The sequence below is a fragment of the Watersipora subatra genome, chromosome 8, assembly GCF_963576615.1.
Source record: "Watersipora subatra chromosome 8, tzWatSuba1.1, whole genome shotgun sequence".
Taxonomy (NCBI): domain Eukaryota; kingdom Metazoa; phylum Bryozoa; class Gymnolaemata; order Cheilostomatida; family Watersiporidae; genus Watersipora; species Watersipora subatra.
The window spans coordinates 2254080-2278203 of record NC_088715.1 but is presented as its reverse complement, the minus strand read 5'-3'; the positions used below and the strand labels follow the sequence as shown (position 1 = coordinate 2278203).

General features: G+C 35.2%; 1 protein-coding gene across 2 annotated transcripts in view; it reads right to left on the bottom strand.

Moving 5' to 3' along the window:
• Positions 1–17223, bottom strand: part of LOC137401747 (CCAAT/enhancer-binding protein zeta-like) — a 33513-nt gene extending 16290 nt beyond the window's left edge. For both annotated transcript variants that reach the window (XM_068088215.1, XM_068088216.1), the window contains exons 1-11: positions 17089–17223; positions 14584–14729; positions 11794–11888; positions 9545–9702; positions 8484–8595; positions 7622–7810; positions 6585–6649; positions 6114–6287; positions 3880–4006; positions 2610–2694; positions 955–1051 (exon numbers count right to left, since the gene is read on the bottom strand). In XM_068088215.1, the coding sequence (XP_067944316.1) occupies positions 955–1051; positions 2610–2694; positions 3880–4006; positions 6114–6287; positions 6585–6649; positions 7622–7766 (693 nt within the window). In that variant the 5' untranslated portion in view covers positions 7767–7810; positions 8484–8595; positions 9545–9702; ... (1 more) ...; positions 14584–14729; positions 17089–17223. The remainder of the gene's footprint in view (positions 1–954; positions 1052–2609; positions 2695–3879; positions 4007–6113; positions 6288–6584; positions 6650–7621; positions 7811–8483; positions 8596–9544; positions 9703–11793; positions 11889–14583; positions 14730–17088) is intronic.
• Positions 17224–24124: the final 6901 nt, after the last annotated feature.

Genomic DNA, 24124 nt, shown 5'->3' with positions numbered 1-24124 from the left:
AAAAACTCCTACGGTACGGTACTGCACATAATACAATGTAGTGTTACATTTTATTGCATAACCACCAAACCACTTACTGTAAGTAACTATAGTTACTAAAGTTACTATATATAATTTTTAATATGTACAGTACCTATATAAAATTTTGATGATTTTTACGAGTGGGTGTTTGCATGAGATATTTACAATGGGTTTCTATACTCCACTATGCGACATTTTCACCTTACTATGCCAACACAGGAAAAGTTGAAACCGTATGGCGAGAGTCAATACGTGTATTAATTATTATTATCTTTTGCGTTTTTTTAAAGCTGATTGTTTTACCATTACATCCTATTATTTAATTTGTAATTTTCACATGTGCCGGTTTAATTTTAAATTGGCACTACACTCATATTTCTGGTTTTGGTAAATCTGTAAAAATTAATTTTTTTCACGTGTGCAATTGTATTCACTGGAGTAGGATTTATCTCAGCATTCTCTCTCTGTTTGGTCAGACAAAGTACCAGACAAAGAAAGTATGGTATCTCCTTCTTATGTTTGTACCAGTATCGAGAAATACCAGTATCGTCCATCGGAATTTTAAATACAATGAGTTTCTGCTACAACACACACACTTCCATAAAGCCATTGTTTGACAAAGTTTAAAAACTTTTAATGATTTATGTTTTCTCTTAATTTATTTGAACTGCACAAAGCACTTCATGATATGAAGTTTAAAAGTTAGAATAGTAAATGTTGTTATATGTTAAATGAAAAAAATATTTCTGTGCCAAGACTTTTCATTACCCCAGGCAACACTGGGCATTCAGCTAGTACAGATATAAATATAATAGTTTATAAAAAGACTATCAAATATTTATAAGGTGCAAATGTACAAAACAAGTATTTCCGTAAGGTAGGGTAGTGATTTTCTAGAACAATCCGATGTAGCTGTACAGATGATGAGCCTACCTTGAAGAAACTGAAGTATATAGTGATGAGTTTAACGGAGAGGTCTTTGTCCGTCTCACTGAGCAGCATCTGATTGAGAAAACACACTGCGTAGTACCTAAAGGGAATATTCATAGGAAAGGATAGCGGAACATTCTAGAATAATAGCCATGAAGGTATAATCACCAGGATGAATATCTTGTTCACCTATGCTGCTCTAACAACATACAAGTTCTGCACATCAGGAGCGAACACATATTAGTAGGAGAGAGCAACCAACAGGGAATCATGGTTCGATTTTGTGTAGGAAATTTACTAAAAACTGATAAAATGCTAAGGAATATTTCATTTATAACAGTATTGGGGCAAAGAGATATTTTATAATACGAATTCCATGATTTTTAGGAAGTCATGCTCTCCTTCTAAAAGCTTGGAAACTGTCAAGAAAATAGACTATTTACCAGTCTTTAAACCTTAGAAAAAGTAAATTGTGCCCTTAATTGTCCAACTAACATTTATCATTCAAGGGTTGTAATTATGTTCATAGAATTGAGAAACAGTGGAGATATTATATGAGTGTAAAGGAGGGGGAATACCATTAAGTCTAACTACTAGTTTCCCAAACCTTCTTATGATTATAAATCAGTGAAACATGGATAACTCGCCCTTGCTATCGCTTTAGAAAATCACTTTATTCCAAGCCATAGAGGTAAACCTTGACTTTTCGTAATTCATAAGCGTCGTTATTACCACCATCGGCAAAATATTTTTGTCAACGACTTTTCTAAAGGTTTGGTGAAATTTGATTTATACTAAACATCCGCTTAGCGATCGCCCTTCGGAAGCGAGGTAATCTTTGCATAAACTTCAGTAAAACGCTCAAAAGAAAAAGATGTCTTTTCTTTTGAGCATTTCAACAACAATCAAGTTTTGCCAATGTCAATCTAAAAAACGTCCTGGCAATAACATTACCTCAAACAACAAATCAATCTCAAGTGATAGAAAAATCTCTATACTTTTTAATAAAAACGTGTTAAACTTTACATTAGAAGCAGTTAATTTGAAACAAGCCATTTGTGCTTTTGATTTATATTATAGATTGTATGTACATGTATCTACTAATAAATAAGTAAATAGATGGACTTGTGACAGTGCTCTGATAACTTGAACGCTCTGATAATTCGAACACTTTTGCTTGATCCCTTGAAGTTTGAGTTATCCGAGTATCACTATATTAGCTCTACTCTGGATCTATAAATGAGAATTATTCAAATGAATACACTGTTGTGTCTACACTGTTATATGCCTTGTTGCCTATTAAAAACCCCTTCTGCGTGCTTGAAAGTATTTCTTACAATATTAAAATAAATTTTGAGTATATCGCTGTAAAACTGTAGACTTTTTAAGGTTAGAGTTCAACCGTTTGAGCATTATGTTGGTCAACACCCAATATGATGAGAGATTGGACCTGCACTAGATTGACTAGAATATCAGATATTATCGGCCCACTTACAGAGATCAACCAATGAGATTCAACAGAATAAATAATTCACAGGGAGAATCAAGCTAGTCAACGAGCCCCAGTAAAATAACCAGTAGAAGTAAAGATTGTAGTGAACCAACTCTGCTATATATAGCTTTTGCTGACTTATAAAATAACCAAGAGATGAACTCACTGTGCTTTTGGTGCTATGTTAGACCGATACAAGAGATTCTCAACCTCGGTGGCAACAACCAATTTCATGTTTGGGTGTTTTCTCACTAAAACACAACAGAAGACAACTCTGAAAAACAAGCAAGCAATCAATCACTAGTATAAAACATATACTATAGTAAATATGACACAGTAATTTAAGCTGAAGTAGTCAAGGAGATAAATGGATAAGTTCTGCAAGAGTTAGTCAAGAGAACACATGACCAATAACAGATGGCTAAAACTGTAGAAATGAATTGGCCAGCCAAAACAATGCAGACTTGATAGGGTATAGAATTATGCTGTGAATTTCAGTAAACAGCAAATCTATGTTCGTAACACTGTATAGTCTTGACATACAATATCATGAATCTTTTAACAGAGTAACATATAGCTGCACACATAAATTTTGTGTCAATATATATTAATATAGTAATTTAATTTGAATTTAACAAATATTTGTCTCAACATTTGAAGTAATTTACAAAATTTGATTCTAAAATTATTCAAAAACTACAGATTTTCAGGCAAGGTAGTAGTAAAGATTGAAAAAAAAAAACATAAAAATAATATAGACATAAACTATATCTAATATCACTCAGTCGAACACCAAACATGAGTATTGTCGTGCCTACCCTTCTGTTTATGTGTCTTTATGGTTTACATGGTTTACATGGTTCTCCTTTCAACTACTGCTATTTAATTAATTTGGTCTCTAATCTAATTAAGATTTCACATTAAATGTTTTATGTGTATAGTTTTATATAATGTAATTGTTTTACTACAGCATGTACTTGAAGCATCTACAGTTGTCTGTTTTGTTGCCTCAGCAATTAATAGAATGTACGAATGTTTGGTGCAACATGTGAAACAAGTATCGGAACTGATTAACTTTGTATGCTGTATGCTTGGCTCTACTAACTTCAGTTTAAATAAATAGAATCTTCCTGCAGTATTCGATAGGCACAATTAAGTAACCACATTAATTATCTGCAAAAACAGGTAACAAAGAATCCCGAGATCCTAAGATAAACATTCAAAGTTTTCACAACTAAAGCTGGATGCTTAGAAAGTACACCTAAACAAAGAAAACAGTTTACTTTCCGGCGTATGTATATCCTTACTGAACCCTTTAGAATGCCTATACGTATTAAACAGGCAGGTTTCAAATCTAACAGCAGCTCCTATGAACAACATATGTACAAGAGGCATAACACTTCATAGACAATAGCCTACTAGTGGTGAGACCTCACCTAATAGACCGAGAAGATGAGCTGTATTCGCTGCGACCTTCCTCTCAGGGTCACCCAGTTTATTTATGAGACCAGCTAACAACTTCTGTTCCTGCTCAGGCTTGTGTGTAAGCAGATCTAAAGCCACCTGCAAAACATAAGAGGGTCAGAAGACACCTGCAGTTAATGCCATGAATGAATAAATCAAAAGCCGCTTCACCAATACCATAGATGCATGAATAATAATGTCAAATCGACCTGCTAGCCCTGCCAGTGCCAATTACAAGTAACAGTAGTGAAACAGCTAATGACAGGTTGAAAACAAAAGCTAGTCTTTGCAAGTTTCACACACTAAATGAACAGTTTTAACTGTCAGTCTGTTTTTACCACTCAACTAATTACACCTGCAACTTGTAGGCGCTGCCAACTTGACAGCACCAGATTTGGGTTTGATGTGAAAGCTCTATATATAGAGTCAGATGTTTCATCCTTTCTATTATTTACCTTCTAAAGTATGTACCGACGATCCCCAACTTACGAAACTTACGAACAAGATACGTTATAGACGTGTGTTAAGCGAATTTGTTACTAAGTTGTCTCAGACTATAATTTGCGCATAGTCTAAAAGTTTATTATTATTTTTGAGAAATGTTTTTCAAATAGCTAAGTGTACAAGTTTTGCCCTACTAAACAAATTTTTTGGACGCTAACATCGACAGCAGTGAAAAAAAAGTTGATGTCAGCGGACACTTTCGAAGGTATTGAACAGCCAGAAGATGAATTCGTTCCATAAGAAAGCAACAATCAGAACAAAATGAAGCAAATATTTTTGTTTTGAAAATGTTAATTTTTGTTTTTGCATGTATTATAATTATGGTTTATTTATGTCACTTATTCATGAATATATGTTTGTAGCACTTGATAAATTATTATTCTACAACTTATAAATTTGCAGATTTCTAGCGTGCTAGCTGTACTACCCGGCGTTGCCCGGAAAATAAAAAAGTATTTGGACAGAAAGTTTATTTGTATTTAACATATAAAAAACATTTGCCATTCCAACTTTCAAACTACATATCAAAAGAACATGTTTTGTGCAGGTCAAATTAAAAAAAATAAAACAACTGTAAAAGGGTTTAGATGTAAAAGTGAAATAATTAGCAATAGCTAAATTAAGTTGGTTTTGCTACGATTACAATAAAAGATGATTCGGTAATGATACAATTAATACGAACTGAGAAAACAAAATAAAAATTCTGAATATGTTGAATTAATAATGACAATTCTTGCGTGGAAGTGTGTGCGTATAAAAAAGATTAATGTTCCACCAGAAGCTTTGAATACGTCACTATTATCTTTTGATACTCGTACAAATGTAAAAATGAGATATCGCACTTTGTTTGACCGAAAGAAGGGAGTATGTCAAGGCTCTTCTCATGAATACAGTATACTTGTCCACGTGAGAAGAATTGGGCTTGACACCAGATGTAGTAATTGAACCTTACGAAAAATATTTCTTAACAGGGGCGTCATAATGCGTGGGTGCAGTGCTAAAATAATTAGCGCCCGCACACTTCTACAGGATATATAATGACATCTCAATCATTTCTCTGTGTGGCTCAGTGGTAAAGCGCTTGGATTTTAAACTTGTGGTAGATATCTGTGTGAGATCAAATCCAGCATAATGCGGAAAATACTACTTCTGAGATTTTAATAGCTACATCTGTATACACAATATCTTGTAATAATATATAACTATAATATTTTAATATACAATGTAATAATATATAGATATACAATATTTGTATATCTGGACATACATACACACAAAATTTGAGAAAAATATATACAGATTATTTGATAGCATCATAGCTGTTATATAAACTCGGCTTACAATTGATCAGCGCTTTTAACTCCTCTTCTATTGCAAAATGAAAAGCCAGTTTTGGCTGCAAACACATCACTGAGTGCAATGAGCTTTTATGCAACAATGTTAAATATAATTATAAAGGGTTATAGGGTAATGACTGTACAAGCAACACCATTCATATCTATCGTTGTTCGTAAGATGATATTTGAAAGTAAGGTAGCGTCTGTATACCACTCTACTTACCAAGACTATACTAAGCTATAAGTAAACAAGTCTAGATGGCAGCATTACAATTGATAAGAGTTGTCCTACTGCTAGATGACTAGCCTTGGCAAGGAAAGACAGCTCTGGTTTATAATTTACTATAGGAATTGTTAAAACTGACCTTGAGAGAGGAGAGCTTATGGGCTATGACCGTGTCAAATGTAGCAGAAAGTACAGCACTGATAAAGGTCTCATAAACCTTTTTAAGACGGGATTCAAAATACCAAAGAGCGAGGAGACGATCCTGAGTCTCCTTATTACCTCCCGCCATCTTCTGTAAACTCTCCAAGGGCATCTGTAAAGACAGCCTTACACTTACATTTGTACCTGAGACCGAAGGTAAGAAGGCAAATAAATCAGAGAACGCTTGAGACATGAGGTTCTTATGGGGCACTACTGAGTGTCACTGACACAATAAATAGCTCTCTTGCAAGATGATCACCTGTCTAGACTTGTCAGCCTTACATTTTGACAGTAGAGATTTAATGTAAAATATAACAATGTAGGGAAGCAAACTTTCTAAGCAACAGACAAAACCTCCTAAACACGAGTCTCATCTCCTCTCCAGAATCTATGATTCGGCAAAACTCACCTGCTGGAATGACCGCAGCCGTCTTTTGTTAGGAAGCAGATCAATAAAGATATCTTTTAGGGAACCTGAAAAAAACAATCATAATAATACATATGATATAGGTAGTGTATAAGCTGATATAGGTAGTGTATAAGCTGATATAGGTAGTGTATAAAATGATATAGGTAGTATATAACCTGATATAGGTAGTGTATAACCTGATATAGGTAGTATATAACCTGATATAGGTAGTATATAACCTGATATAGGTAGTGTATAAGCTGATATAGGTAGTGTATAAAATGATATAGGTAGTGTGTAACCTGATATAGGTAATGTATAACCTGATATAGGTAGTATATAACCTGATATAGGTAGTGTATAAGCTGATATAGGTAGTGTATAACCTGATATAGGTAGTATAACCTGATATAGGTAGTGTGTAACCTGATATAGGTAGTGTATAACCTGATATAGGTAGTGTATAACCTGATATAGGTAGTGTGTAACCTGATATAGGTAGTGTATAACCTGATATAGGTAGTGTATAACCTGATATAGGTAGTATATAACCTGATATAGGTAGTGTATAACCTGATATAGGTAGGATATAACCTGATATAGGTAGTGTATAACCTGATATAGGTAGTGTATAACCTGATATAGGTAGTGTATAACCTGATATAGGTAGTGTATAAAATAATATAGGTAGTATATAACCTGATATAGGTAGTGTATAACCTGATATAGGTAGTATATAGCCTGATATAGGTAGTATATAACCTGGTATAAATATGGTAAGTTAACTAAATGCATACATCTATAACAAATCAACTACATGTATACATCTATCACAAACCAACTACATGCATACATCTATGACAAATCAACTACATGCATACATCTATGACAAATCAACTACATGTAGCTGTAACTGAGCAGTGGACAAAAAGTGTGACTGTTACTAGAGCTAATGCACTATTACCCACAATGCTAGTTTCAATTCTAATAGCAACTAATTCTGATCAATTATAAAACTAATTGTTTGGTTACCGTACCGATAGCAGCCATACTTTCTCTTCGATCCTTCTTGCTCACCATCTTGACCATACCCTCCAAACTAGATATGTTGTGCACGGCATCCTCTTGTATGAGAGTAGTCAGCGCTGCTGCCCTGTCAGCAAGGGTTCCTTTGGATATCATTTTCTTAACCCAGTCTTTGTTTGACTTATCTGCTCCTGATTGCGCTATAAAAATGATTGGCAGTATATAAACTAGTGGCCTGAATGATTATAAAAAAGAAGCTGAAAAACTGTTTTTGGCAACATGATATTGTTAGGGTTTACGCCTATGGTTGGTTGAATATTCGTGGCCGTGGACTTACTAAATTAGGCTTTAGCCAGAACACATAAAGACTACTGCAAAAACATGTAACTTTTATACTAGATATAGGTGTTCAGATATCCTGGCTCTCTCTCCCTCAACAGAAAAAGCATTATCACCGTGAAACACCTTCCTTAAAGATGAACTTGTACAAAATCTTTAGTAAATTTTATCAGAAAGTATCAGTATTATTCTATCATTTGTGTGTGTTGTTGATGTTTGAGGTGATCTTATTGCCAGTTGCAAGATTAAAACCAACAAATCTTTAACACGGTTAAAACGCTGAGAAGAAAAATGATGCCACTAGGTTTTATCGCTGCTATAGTTGAGATCAGCTATTGCGTTCAAGTTGAAGAGTTACCCGTCTCTATTCCGTTCGTCTCTTTGCGATTAGTTGATGTGCAGTGAAGCTGAGACCTTGTTTTGATTGTAAAGTTCTCGCGAGAAACGAATGTCTCCGTATGACTGCACCCTCCTTGACAGGCTGTCAGGTTGACAGGCTGTCAACTTAGCAGTGGACACTTGAATGTAACTTACTGGAGTTTGTAATGTCTGTGTCATCATCAAGAACTTGACTAGCAAACTTCTCTATGATTGCCAAGTCTTTGTTAGGTCTGCCTGTGTGTACAGAGTGATCCTTGCTCTCCAACTGCAAATGAACCAAAGTCAATATCTATTAATTATTGATAAACAACCAGACAGAGGACTGACCAGTCACCTCTCTCCATCCCACCTCTGACCATTTAATACTTCCTAGTCCCATAGCGGCAGGCAAGAATAGGTATAACATGGCCACAATAACTCTTTCATTGACTAGGAGTTATGACACCATGCTAAAAATATTCTTTCACTGTTAGCGAAGTCACAGAAGCAATATGGTAGCTAAGTTGCAAATGTATGCGTAAAAATGAACTATGGTACATGATAAGAAAAATTGCAAGAAAGTAAACAAAGAATTGGTGATATGTGATATTTATTGCCATGTACTCAAAGGTAGTCTGACTTCTCTTTACATGCTCATCAAACATCAATAGAGTATTTTCATGGATTTTCATGATATTACCTATTTTAATAAGATTTCACAACATTGAGTACTTTAATGAAATTTTGTGATATGGAATTTTTTGGTTTAGCTTTTGTGCACACACAAAAACTAAATTAAAAAAAGTTAAAATTTGAGGTAGGTATACTTGTTATACGTTTGCCCTTGTTATTAAAAGGGAGAAAAGTTCTCATGAAAAGTTGAGAAAGTGAAAAGTTGAAGTGCATCACAGTGTGAACAACCGTATGTGATATTATGTAACATTAGGTATAATATGTGAGATTATGTAATATTATGTATGTAATGTGGTAGCCTGCTATCAAGCAGAACGTTTATCAAGGGAGGCTCTCAAGGAAAAAGCTCGTTTAACGACAGAATCGCCAGAATGTAACCCAGAATGTAACCGATGTTAAGCAATGGCTACATCAAATCTATATAGGGAACATGGAATCTCAATCATATCAGTACACTGCACACCAAATGAACTTAGGCAGGCTAATATGACTCCTTCCTTACTGGCAGTTCTAAATATAACGTAGATGAGCTGTAAGCCAACCTGAGCTAGCCAGCGACCTGGCTTAAGAATAGCCTGAGAGCGCTTCTTGTATCCACTCTCTATATATTTGAGGAGGGGAGCGAGGTCAGCCTCACCACCAGTCTCTTCATCCTCTTCTAGCTCAGGAGGCGTAGTACTGCTTACCTCCGAGTCTTGCACTGCACATATACAGATCTTAGGCTTGAATACAAGTGATGACTCAAATATCTTACTATATCCATCTGGTTGAAGCTCTTGATAAAGTTGCACAGTATACTGAATATGCAAGTACTAATAAGTTATTGCCATCATATATCCTGGATCATACCACAGCAAGAGATACGCAAACTCAGCAATTGCTAATTTTGCAAAGATCACAAGTAGCATATATTTACACTCTATAACTGTTAAGCCATCACATAGGTCAATCAGCGTGAAGAGCTATTTCATGAGCCAATCATTCGTACAGAGCTATCCAAAAAGTCACACAGGCTTGGAAATCTATCGGGATTTTTATATTCCGAACAGGAAGTAGACAACTTCTTACAATTTATTCAAATGTTATATGCCTAGACTGTTGAAGTATAAAACTGTTTATATGCTCACATCCACCAATCCTTGTCACTTTTCAAGAGCTGTTGTATATTATTACTGTATCAGAGAGCGACAAGACACTACAGGTACTCCTGAACATAAATAGTTACAGCAGCCGATCTTAAAAAAGAGGCCAGCCAAAATGACAAGCTCAAACAAGTACAGTGCATCCTCGGGATATAATTACCCTGTTATACGATTTTTTCACCTCACGAAGTGGAACATGATGATTTTTCCACTTCGCCATACAAACTTTATTTCACTACACAAAGTCAATAAAATTTTTGCCAGAGTTCAACTTTGGCAGTCAATGTGCTTATTATGTAATTCGAGATAATAAAAACGCCGAAATGCTGTGCGCCAAGAACATTTTCACAATGCCTGAAAGAGACGGGATCACCGATTTTTCTCAGTTCAGTATTTTTTGTGTGAAAACCGGTAATATTTTCCCGGTAAAACCGGTAGCAAAGTTAGAGTTGCAATCCCTTCAAACAAAAGGTTTCGTGGCCAGACAACTTCTCTAAACCCGCTAACATAAAATCAACTTCATTACGTATTAAACAGAATATTTTTGAGAACAGCATCGTTCGGGCTGAATTAGGTTAAAAAAGGTATTAATGAAGTCAACTAAAAGTTATAGTGAAAACCAAGCGGGCAACTGATAGGTGATAAAACTTTAGTGAAAAAAATTGAGGTTTAGTAAGCTAAATTCATTTAAGTTAAATTCCAAGTTTCTGTAATACATACGTCTGTCTTGAAGGTAAGAACTCCCTACCGTACATACTGCACATAGCGCACTGCAATGTTACATTTTAATGCAGATAACCACTAAAGTAACAGATAACACTAAAGTTACTGTAGGTAACTATAGTTACTAAGGTTAACATACTAATTTTTAACATGTACAGTACTTATATAAAATCTTGATGATTTTTACCAGGGGATGTTTGCATTATATAATTACTGCGGTTTCTATACGCTTACATACGATTTTTTGGCCATTCGACGCCAACCCTGAAATGTATTAATATTGTACCCTGAGGGTGCACTGTGTAAACACACACGCACACACATAGGTGGAACTGCTGTGACATGTTCTGACAGGCAGAACTGATGTTACCTGATCTGACAGACAGAACTGCTGTGACATGTTCTGACAGGCAGAACTGATGTGACTGGTTCTGACAGGCAGAACTGATGTGACCTGATCTGACCAACAGAACTGATGTGACATGTTCTGACAGGCAGTACTGATATAACCTGTTCTGACAGGTAGAACTGATGTGACATGTTTTGACAGGCAGAACTGATGTGACCTGATCTGACCAACAGAACTGATGTGACATGTTCTGACAGGCAGTACTGATATAACCTGTTCTGACAGGTAGAACTGATGTGACATGTTTTGACAGGCAGAACTGATGTGACATATTTTAACAGGCAGAACTGATGTGACATGTTGTGACAGGTAGAACCGATGTGACATGTTCTGACAGGCAGAACTGATGTGACAAGTTCTGACAGGCAGAACTGAAGTGACATGTTTTGACAGGCAGAACTGACGTGACATGTTCTGACAGGCAGAACTGACGTGACATGGTTTGACAGGTAGAACTGATGTGACATGTTTTGACGAGTAGAACTGATGTGACAGGTTCTGACAGGTTCTAACTTACATTTGAACTTGTTTTTGCTTTTCTTTCCCCCTTTAGAAGATGATGGCTCAACAACGTATTCAGAAATGGCGAGTTTCACCTTTTTCTCTTTTTTGCTATCAATAGATTAGTAAGTAAGATTAGTAAATTAGTAAGTAAGATTAGTAGATTAATAAGTAAGATTAGTTAGTAAGATATGAAAGTGGACAATCCTCAACGGTTTATATCATGAAGCTTACTTACAAAAGAGTGATGAAACTTCGATTGATTTGACTAAATATGCATAAAACTAAAAGTGAAGGTGTACACATGTAGACAGACATTTTGATACATGTCGCCTCTATATACCCACGGTGAACTTGTCTAACAAAAATGTTTCACCTACATTCAAGTTTTCTGTAACAGTTAAATATAGCTTATCTAGTTCTACATGCAAACCTTAAAGATGTGGTTGCGTCAAAAAATTTGATTTAATGAAATTAAGACCCACAAAAGGTTAAAACATCAGCTACAATTTGATGCCATTTTTGTCTTTGTAGACCAACCATGTCCAGAGATATATGCGTTTGAATGAGGCCCTCTTTTAAAAAGCTCACATTCCAGCGGGTGCTTGTTTCGTGACGTCACAAACAATACATCTGAAAAGAAACTACGAGCGATAAATATGAGGTCGCTTCCTTAGCCAATCATCAGCGCGAAATTTTTATATATGCCGTAATAAATGTTATCACTCGTAAAACGTGTTGTCTGTGATCTCAATTTTAGGGATTTTACTCTATTATTAAATCGCATGGACATCGATATTTACTAAATTAATTAACATCGTTACTTTAATGAATTACTCAATCGACACATTTTATTGGCAAACAACATAATTGTAAAAATTGCTGTAAAGTTACTGCGAAGGTGACTCCAAGTTTTCTTTGCATCAGGTAGTTGAAGTTCTACGGAGGAAGATCGAAGAATGGAGATAATTTTATCTTTTACTTTGAATCTCCTAGAGTTTCCTGTTGGGTTTACATTCAGATAATATTTCCCTGTTTGAGGCTAAAATGTAATTTCCTGCGCATGCGAGATACGTATGTCCAGTAAGTTCTTGACGGTTTCTTTTTATTCTTTAGCATCTAGCAATACAATGGCTTAGATTGATGAACATACTAAAGGTAATATTTTAGTACTCATTAATACATGTACTAATTAATAAACTTATAACTTTTTGCTATCACTAGTCATCGTTTTATATTTTCTAATCGGTTCACCTAGCTACATTTGCTTCAAATTTTCTGTGGCAGTTTTATCTAGTAAATTAGATTTATGATTTGACTTTAGATGTTCACTTTTCACTTGTAGAAAGTGAAGAAAATCGATTGATCAATGCAAATCTTTAACTTCCACAACCAAAGCTTCGAATCGTTGGCTTGGCGTACTTGTGCCTTTGTTAAACATTTATTCGTTTTTAAAATTACACTCGCAATCTATCAAACTCCCAATTTGAAAGCTTTCAGTAAATACGCTTTAGAATGGCATATCTATGAATGATGTATATTTATTGCATTTGTTTTACTGATTACAGGATGTTTATGTCGTCCCACCAGCCGAAGCAGCTTTGTCAGTGTGGAAACTGCCATAAAGGGGAAAGAGAGACTTGAATGTGTGCTGCATAAAATTACATAGAATTTGTCTTATTGTATCAGCTAATACTATGTGAGTGGCCACGGCTTGAATATTTTTATTAAAAGCTTTATGCCGAGATGAAAATCTTTTTGCTTGTAAAAATATATAATAAAATCATATTGTTAAAGATAATGCAAAACATGATTTGCAGAATATTGTAGTGAATTGGATACGGTATATGGATGTCCGCAGAACTGGAGAATGTGAGTTCAAATCCAGTTTGCAGCAGACTTCTCATCCTTAAAACTCTATCCCTATGTATATTCTTTTCAAACACGCGGCTTGCTTATTTTACTCACGGTAGTAAGAAACTAGTTTTCGGTGTTGGCAATGATATACAGCCCAGCCCCAAGGATAGGCGACGGACATAATGTGGGCGGAACTTTTGGGAGGCTGTATATCGTTAGTGTGGGTAGCGGCGGAACTGTGCTGATACAAAGACCTTATTCTACAGTTTGCTTGACAGAATTACCGTAGACCGTTAGAATTGGTAGTCGGTACTCAAATGTTTACACAGCATTTGGAGAAAGTGAGTAAGACAAATTTTCAATTTTCGTTATTTGAGGCGTTTGAAACATTCATAATAATGTATCTGTAGCGGGGTTTAAAATTTTATTCTAACCAACATGAGCAAATACAAAATAAAATATATGCCAATAGAGCCGCGAAGGACTAGACTTTCATCGCAAATAGCCGATGTGAATACGAGATATATTGACAGATAAATCACGCGTGACATCATTTTGGACAAGTCTGGGCATGTTTTTTTGGCCTGAGCGTTTTAACCGCGATCAGATTTTTTCGATTTTAATCTTCAAATATCTTTGCAATGAGATCGCCTAACACAACAAACAACATATCAACTGATAGAGAAAAAAATGCTTTCTTTTAAAATCAACTCAAATTTGACGCAACCACATCTTTAAGGAGTTATCGGCCGAGTACATACAGTTTTTAGTGAGTCTCAATGTGACAGAGAGAAGACAACTGCTCAGTTCAACTGTCGAAATAAACAACTATAGCGTTGAAGATTATTTGATATTTGAAGATTATTTGATATTTGAAGATCCTCAGAAATTTCATGTATCCTTAGCTAGTCTATGGGATTAGCCCAAGAAACTGGTGTTAGCAACCTACAACTCATCGGGCCGCTCCTTACGAATGCCAAGCTCCTCAATAAACTGCAAGATGTCATCTCTTTTGACTGGCTCCGTGTCATCATTGATTATCTCTAAATCCTCAACATCAGATGCATCATCAACATCTATTAGAGCCAAATCTTTCTACAGAGCAACAACTAACATGAATGACTTGATAAGTCCACAGCTTGTGCAAGTAACGAATTCACATTTAGATGGACTTGACTCTCTGGTTCCTTCTGTCAACAGGCTATAGCTTCGTGAAGATAAAGCTGGTTAGGGGTCTTATACATCTACTAGGTGTGTCGTATGCCGTCGAAACATTAAACTAAATATAGCTTATGCATCGAGAGAAATTGAGTAGTCACAAAAATGTTTTTTTGTAGTTTATTGCCTTTTTACCTGACAAATAATAGCACGTGAAATCATCTTGTAATTTCACTCCAAAGTGTGGATTAGAGAAGCTACTTCAGTCAGCAGGAAGAGCCATTTTCTTACAAGACGGTATTTTGGGTTAGAAATGTGCCAGAGATTTATGTCTGAATTTGAAGAATAGAGCGAGTCCTTCGGTGATGCAAGAGTCAATTCAGTAGTAATTTTGGTTTGAAATCCACTCAGTCAAATTTCGACATTGGTACTACTTTGTTAATTTATGCTTGTGGTTGCTGTAGAAGCAAGCGGCGCTTGTCCAACTACTAGTGTGGATTTTCACACTTTATAGATGTTTTTATATATCTTACGTGTTTGTAAAGCAATATTTGGTGTGTGGCAAATTGTACATGCTGAAATGTTATGCAATGAAATAAAGTTTAGAGGTGGTTGAGCCTGGGTGAACCACGAGCGCTAGTGATACTAGTACCAGCGATACTGAATGGCTAACAAAGCAGTTAACACACATTGAAGAGACAAATGAAGTAAACTGTGTCCTTAGTTTCTGTTAGCACCATTGACTTTCCTAAAGAGGTTAGTTTGTTGAAACAGTTAGTTTGAGAGATTGAAAAAAGCTTTTTCAGAACTGATTTATATCAACATGTGCATCTAACAGTGAATATGTCATAATTGAATATTACTTGAATGTTGGAACAAATAATGGTTGTATATTGTAGTTGCGGGACTTCAACTGAATGAAAAGAAACATTACTTTCAGCCCTCAATGCGATTTTTACTACGTTATATATTTATTTTTAGCGAGTACTGTTTCTTCATTTGCATGTTCACCAGTTTGAAAGCTTAATTAAAAAGTAGTGCAACTGTAGCAGTATCTTATCAATGATACACAGCCCCCAAGGATAGCCGACGGCTCTCATATGGGCGGGGTTTAATGATTGGGCTCTGTTGGGATTGTGCTGGCCTGGGTTTCGGAGCTAGCACAATTCTCGCAGGGCGGTTGCGTTGCCTTGTTAGGTTTTGGAAAACACGACTCGCTGTTATCGTTTCATTAGCTCATTCAGTCAGTAGACCCCGCGGTTCACAATAACAAACCTTGAATTTCAACAATGTAGGGGTAATACCTAACCAAAATAATGGATCCATGCAAAATAAAACACTTCAAACTACCCTATTTTACAAATTTTGAAATTGGTAAAGGTCGTAGTATATGCTTAAAGTTGAATATAATTTACCCAAAATTACCCGAACAACGGCATTTTTCCCTAGTTTTTGACTAATATTTTGCCACCCCTAATATAAAATGACAAAGTCTTTCATTGTTGTCACATTTTTTTACCAGGCCAATAAGATGGGACAGCAGGCAAAGCTGTGCAGTGTAGTTTTCGCACAAATCTAAATACAAAACCGAATTTGGGCTATTTTATGATTGTGACTATTAATATCACGAATACTTGTGAATGGCAACTGACTGATCATAATGGTGACAATATTGGGCAACTATATTTATTTGACAACAAAATGAAACAAACAGATCAGTAAAATAACCGTTATAGTTCAATAATATTTGTAAATTTACAAGGGACTTTATTCAGCGCATTTGTTTGTTCGGGTGCCGTGTTAGGGTTCATCCCAACAGAGCTCCATCATTAAACCCCGCCCATATGAGAGCCGTCGGCTATCCTTGGGGGGCTGTATATCATTGATCTTGTTAAGCCTTTTTACTGTAAAATTCTAGTGATTTTAAAATATCAATCACACTGTAGAATTAAAATAGTTGTAATACACTAAAACAACTGTTATAAAATAAAAAATGAAGGTGTAATTTTTAAATACACATTAAGATAATCGAAATCGAAAGGCCGTGTAACGAAAGTAAGATAGCAGTTGGCAACTTCTCTTTTCATTTGGAGCACTCTAAAACATGTGGAAGTAATGCACCTCCTAAATTTGAGTCCTTAGCCTAATTTTGTTTATTGGGTCACATCAAATCGTGACTGGAGTTAGCAAAAGTGTGTTAGGTGTGTTAGCAAGTTGCCTGTGCAGTTAGTGAGCAACACGTGACCGCACTGACACCTATCAGTTTGACACAAGCAAGAGAGGTTTATACGCATACTTTGTTCCCTCCTAACTTTACAACTTCGTGTAAAACATCTTCCTCCCCTTTATGTTCGACTACTGTAGTTTCAGAAGTATCCTTATCATCTGTCACTATAGGTTTAAACTTTTCTTTTGAACACTCTCGTTTAGACTCCGCCATGCTTCAAGCCTCAGGACCTAACAACAATAATGTAGCGGAGACTCTTCGTTTCGATCAATTTACGTTTTGGCAACTTGCTATTTTGTTGCTGGCCTTGAACCTTGTCAATAACCGTAGTAAAAATATGATAGTTTCCATCTTCTTTGCGGACTCCCATCGTTTCTCCGATTTGTGTAGCTCAGAGTTTAGTTGGAATAAGCAGCGACAAAGTGTCATTCGTCGACGAAAGATTAGACTTGTATCTAGGACGAAATTCCTTCCAACCTATATTGCACCTATTTTCCCAATTTGGTGAAAAGTTAATGTAAGATGGGTAGTAGCCGAAGAAAAACAGAATGGGATCGAGATACAAAAAATATGGGATTTTTTAGTTACTGGTATTTTCAGTACCTACTGTGCTCCGCTCTCTACATGCTGGAGCCTTGGGAGAGACACCTATTCCGTATCCTTTTAAAACTCAATGTTAAGCGACTTAGTTATCTGATTTAGTTTGTTATAACTAGCTTGTTGCTACTTTTGTTTTTAATTTGTAAAATAACATAAAATTGATATTATAGCCCGTGGTTATAATCGCGAACAAAAGTTCATTTGGCGTTGGCTTTAATTTCATATGCTCGTTGGCTTAAATTTCAAGTGCTCTCGTGCAGCGTCTAGTCAATAACAGTAGGTTGTCTGAATAAAATGGCTGCGCTCGAATTTTATTCTCAAGTTTCCATCAGCATCTAGTTAATAAACTAAAACTCAGTTTCTAACAAACCTATGATAAATGCCATTATGTTGTTTAATTCACATATGCAATGTGTTGCTTAACTGGGGGCAGTTTCTTCAACTTAGATTAAATAGCCGATGGTGAAATTATTGGGGCACACACACAAGGCTATGCAGCGTTACCGAGAAGTGCTATATAGTTTTCCTATCAGAGAGAGCCTGATTGGGTTGTATTTCTTCTGACTGCAACAAAAATATTGCGAAGTTACAAATGGCCATGTCACTTAGCACCCCTATGCATTATTTTCCAAAAAAGACTTTGGAAGGGTTGCTTTATTTCACTGTCGTCTACAGCTGCTGTGGGATGCATGTTTTGATTACTTCCTCTGACACTCCTTAACAAGTTACTTTAGACACAGTTCTATTTCTAGTTTTTGGCATGATGTTCTACAGCCTTTACCTCTACCTGCCCTATCACTCAATAGCTCTTTACCACACAATATCTGATATAATTAACAAACTACTCAAGATGGATTCCTGACTCACATTTTTACACGTTCTTGTGTTACGATTTATATTCAAATATTCTGACTTTTGTGTAGACAAATGAACTGAAAATCACTTCCTTCTTCAATGAACACAGAAATATGCTCTTTAATTTTGATGAGCATTGTATTCTCCCTGTTTTATGTTTGCTTTCTCTTTCAGGTTTTGCTTTGTCCTTTTTACTTCACTGTATTTTAAAAGAACTTGTTACTATCAGCATTTTAAATTATTCTTTGAAATCGACTGGAAATCATGTACATGCTTTTATGCGTGTAAGCTTTGTCACTGAATATACTGTCATATTTATCATAAACTAAACATGTTGTTGCAACTCACTATTTTGGACACACATTACACAGACCTTCCACAGCCACTATGGGTCGTGTAATATTTAAAAGAATGCGATACATTTTAGGTAATGAAATATCTAATAATGTATTTTTTACTGAATTGAAGCATGTTGGAAGGTAGAGCATAGAATCGAGTTTCATTGGCAATCCCATACTTCAGGCTAATATACACTAGCTTCAAAGATGGCTGTCTTTATAAAAGCTTTCAGTATGCATATTGAAACTGGAATGTGATTGGTGTCCGTCAGGGTTGGTTTGATATATATTACTTGATATATATCATCGATATATATCGTCGATAGATATATTTTTTGGTAAAAAAAATCGATATTTTGATATTTCTGAAAAATATCTATTTTGTCATTCCGTTTTCACCTTACAACTATTGCTAACAGTCTAAAAATACAAAATAACACCTAAAATCATCAAATACTTGCAAAGGGGCCTGTTAGGCTTACCCAACACAGACAAACAAAAATAGCCAAACCAAGGCGGTGACATTGGTTAGACCAATTAATTAGTGTTTGAGTTGAGAAGAATTTCTCAGATCTAAATTGTTTTCCTTCATCCCAGTACTATCTCCCTAACCTGATTATCTCATGTTAAACTGTTATATTTTATTGCCTTGTTGGAACACCAGCCTGCTGAAAACCCTTTGAACTTCATAATCCATGATTTTGAATTGAACAATCTGACAACCAGAGACAGAATTGCAAGCACATTACACTGACTCACTGAGATGACAGAGTAACTCATCTCATCATTTTCTGTAAAAATCTTTTAATGAATAGAAACAAAAAGGATTCTGGCTCAGTATAAAATCTATAAATATGATGATATAACTCTGACTGCTAGTGTTGAGTGTTTGTTTTCATCATGTGAACTGGTTCACAGTAAGTTGAGAAATCGTTTCGGTGTGGTGAAGGCTGGCAAGCTGGTGTTTGTTCACAAATACCTAAACTAGACAAGAGTAGGACATTAGAACATGCTTGGACTATCATAGTGTGTATTTAATATTTCCGCTATTTCGTTTGCACTTTTGCATTCGTGTCATGATTTCCAATCCAATGTTTAACAAACATTTTCATATTTATACATATTATTATTATACTAGGCCTACAATAAATCAAGTGTTTGGTATTAAACATTGCTGACTGGTCCCTTACAACCTATAAAATACATCAAACACAATGTTAACACCATATAAAGTCAACCTAGCTTCAAATTATTTTCAAAAATGTCATTTGTTTCATAAATATCATGATATATATCAGTGATATGATATTTTTTTAAATATCAATATTTTTGCCAACCCTGCTGTCTGTTCGTACTAATGATACTTGAAACATGACTTGGATGGAACTTGATGCACTCCATGTGTAACTCAACTCGTTGACAATTCTCATCGTGCAGCACGTTAAACACATCCTCACGACATGCATTATGCTATGAGGCATTATTGGGTGTAAGGGGTGTTGTACAGCGAGATCATGCCGTGGCTAAGTCTGCTAGCTGTTCTATTGCTTATGCTGCCTTCTTCAAGGTAAGTCCTTGCTTGCTTGCATTACCCAATGACAGTCAGCCCTTTAATTAGACAGCACATCTAAAGGCTGTTTTACACTATATTGCCGCATGTCATCATTAACTCCACCATGCTTCGGTGATCGTCTGTGATAATAATGTTCACTCTATCACAAAATCATCTGCGTTTACATCAATGAGTAACCCATAGTGTTGTGTCCTCGTTATACAATGCAGTCGTGGAAACATTTGAACTCTATTCCTGTAGCAACTGTCATGAGTGCAAATATAGATCAAGCAATCCATGACACCCAATCGCCATCGCGCAGCAGTCCACATTGCTCAGGCTGTGTGGATACCCAGCGAACTATCAGCCAAGTTCGACAGCTGCTATCTTTCCCAACATACCCGCGATAGCTGGACAATGTCATGGTTTACAGCGCCGATAGTCGTTGAAGGATTGCCGAGAGGTTGAAGCTGACATACGACTATATAGTGTGAATCAGACTTTAGGACAGCTGTATAACAGCTTCCAGCGCTACCGAATAATAGTATCTTGTATCGTAATTTTTTGAAACATTCAGAGCCTAGCGAAGCATGGGAAGATGCAAATACTGAAGATATCGCAATTTTAAGACTTCTGAAAATGAACGTGTTACTTATTAATAATCCACGATTATTTAATCAAGGAGTTATGAGAGTATGTACAATGGAAAGCTAAGGATGTTCGACACTTGAATATTATTAAATGTCAACAGAAATTTATCTTTTTACCCTGGTGTTGGTGTAACATAGTTTCTTGTACCAAATGATCCAATATAAACCAAGTTTAAATTTGTCGGCAAAATTTTTCAAATTTAAAATGGTTTATGATCATATGCATTCATGTAACTAAGTAAAAGTAAATCGGGAACCTTTTGGTGTATTAGCAACGTCTTACTATTTATTTGGCCAATCTTTATTGTCAATCAAACAATATAATAAAAAAGGGTACCGAATAAACAGACTGTATTTCTTGAAAATACTTTATACGACATAGCATCTGCAAAACTTGCTTCTCAATTAGGTATATATAGTATGTATATGGTCTCAGATAATAAAAAAAATGAGTCTATGCCATAAATGACGAAGATCACAAAAATTACTAGGTGGTCTTAGTAATTACAATCTGTAGTAATGCTGTGCGGTGCGCCAGACAATGTTGAATAGCTATAATCAGTGGTATACAGCCTCTGCATTGGGGGCTGTATATCACTGGGCAGTCCCCACATTGGGGACTATAATGTAGAACCTCAATATATACTCTCAGTTCATAGTGGGATTAATTTAAAATAATAAGCACTCAATTTAATATATAAATTCACATATTCGTTCATTTTTAGTAATTTTGTTGATAAAGCAACAAAAACACTCTCGAGCTAGATGTCATCATAGATAAACATGATGACTAGATGTCATCATGTTTATCTATGATTTAAAAACTAGATGTCACTCATTATAAACATGTTGAGTCAATGGCAATTATATCAACCTCCTTACTATATTTATCTTGTTGGTTATTTTATTTAGTATATTTATTTATTTCATTGCAGTTTGTTTAGTTTATTAACTTTATTTATTTAGTGCATTTACCATATATGGTCATATATGGTATATATGACCATATATAGTCATATAAGGTATACCATATATGGTATATATGACCATATATGGTTAATACAACTCATAACCATATAAGTGGTTTCAACAAATGTTTTTAGAAAGAGCTGAGGCATAGGATAAAATTTCAAAATATCTACAAAATCACTTGACTTTACCTTCAAGACTGACCACAACTAACAGGGCTCGAAAAAAACAGACCTTAGTTATTACAGAGGCATCTGCAGCTCTGTAAATTGAACATTGACACTTTCACATGCTTGTTGAACACAAATGTCCAACCTAGACTTTACCAGTCAGCTGGTCAAGTTAAATGCCGGTTAAAAAAACCACGTTAGTCTCGGATTAAAAAAACATGGCAGGGTTGGAAGTTCTCACATTTTAATCCGCAAAATTTGTGACAAATTATACTGTATAAACTATCTTTGATATTTTATTAAGATTTCTTTAAACTTTTTGACAAAAAGCAAACAAGACCAGAGTTTCAATAAATAATTGGTTGTACCAATTCTATGGAGCAGGTGGTGAACTCATGCATCAATTGCTCTTGTTCTCTGGTCTCATTTTATGACAGAAATTCTGCTCAGCATTACGAAGTGTATGAATGCAGTACTACAATATCTCACAAATAGGTCAGGAATAGCATTTATTAAATTGCTATTTACTAGGTAAGATCATGTCTAAACCAGCTGAATCCTGTTTAAACCAGTTGAATCCTGTTCAAACTAGTTGAATCCTGTTTAAACCAGTTGAATCCTGTCTAAACCAGCAGAATCCTGTTTAAACCAGTTTCCTTTCTAAACCAGTTGAATCCTGTTTAAACCAGTGGAATCCTTTTTAAACCACGAATCCTGTTTGAACCAGCCATATATATATTGTCAAGTGTCATATCGTTGGTTTCCTCTTGATGAGTTTTGATATCGTTTCCGTTTCTATATCAAATAATTTAATTATAAATTATGATAATGTATTAATTTTATAGATGTATGCTATATATTATCTGATATAATTTTGTATGATAATGCTAGCACAAAATGTACATTTTCTACATTCTCTTCTTGGTTTTTTAGAGGAAACTGTGTGAAGTCCCAGATAAAACAAAATGGCAGTTTTGATTTAGAACATGACCTAAGTCCTTACGTTCTCATTAATCGTGGCATCAATGGTCAACTATGCAATGGCTCCATGACATAGTAAGTTTCATTTGTTTTTCTTCTTTCAAACAAACCAACTATTGTGATAGTAATATTATATGTTGCATTATTCCTGATAGTTTTTATTGAATGTTACAGTTTGTGCATTTTACATTACATACACTCTTCTTCATAAAATCATTGTGATTAATCTTGAAGTTATATGCATGATCAGGTAAATGTACATGAGTATCCCGTGTTCTACAGTATGGTGTTATCATATCTACATAAAGATAATCCTTTAACATGGTACAGAGACACCACTATCTTTATATGATCACAAAATGCCTGAAATAAGAATTCATACTCTCAGCATACAATTTCGGGCTTTAAAGAAAAGTTGTTTCAACACCGTGTAGCAGTATTTCCACTTAGAAACAAATAATTTATTTTATTGCTGTTCGCAAAATTCATTCAATAATGCATTAGCAAATAGGTCACTACATATCTAGAACAAGGGTAGAAAACCTATGGCTCTTCAGCCACATATGGCTCTTCAGCCACATATGGCTCTTCAGCCATATGTGGCTCCTTTGATGATTGCATCTGGCTCTTTGATAAATTGATGGAAAAAATCCGTTACTCTGCTGTTAATTTAATTAACATAGTAATACAAATAATGCTGAAAATGCAGTAACAATAATCAAATTAAAAAATTAACGTCTATTTAATAGGAATATACTTTTATTTTCAACTTGTTGACTTGGCAGGCAATGCAAAGAGTTTCTAGTGCTTTCTGTACTGCGCTCTGCGCAAGCCTCACAAATACCGCGCAAGTCATTTTTAGATAAAAAAATAAACACTTCAAACCAAAAGATATCTATACGAAAAAATTGGTATTTGAACAATTTATATGAGCTGTTATTTGTTCAAATAACAAAATTTAAAAGTTTGTTATTTGTTTATTTGTATATC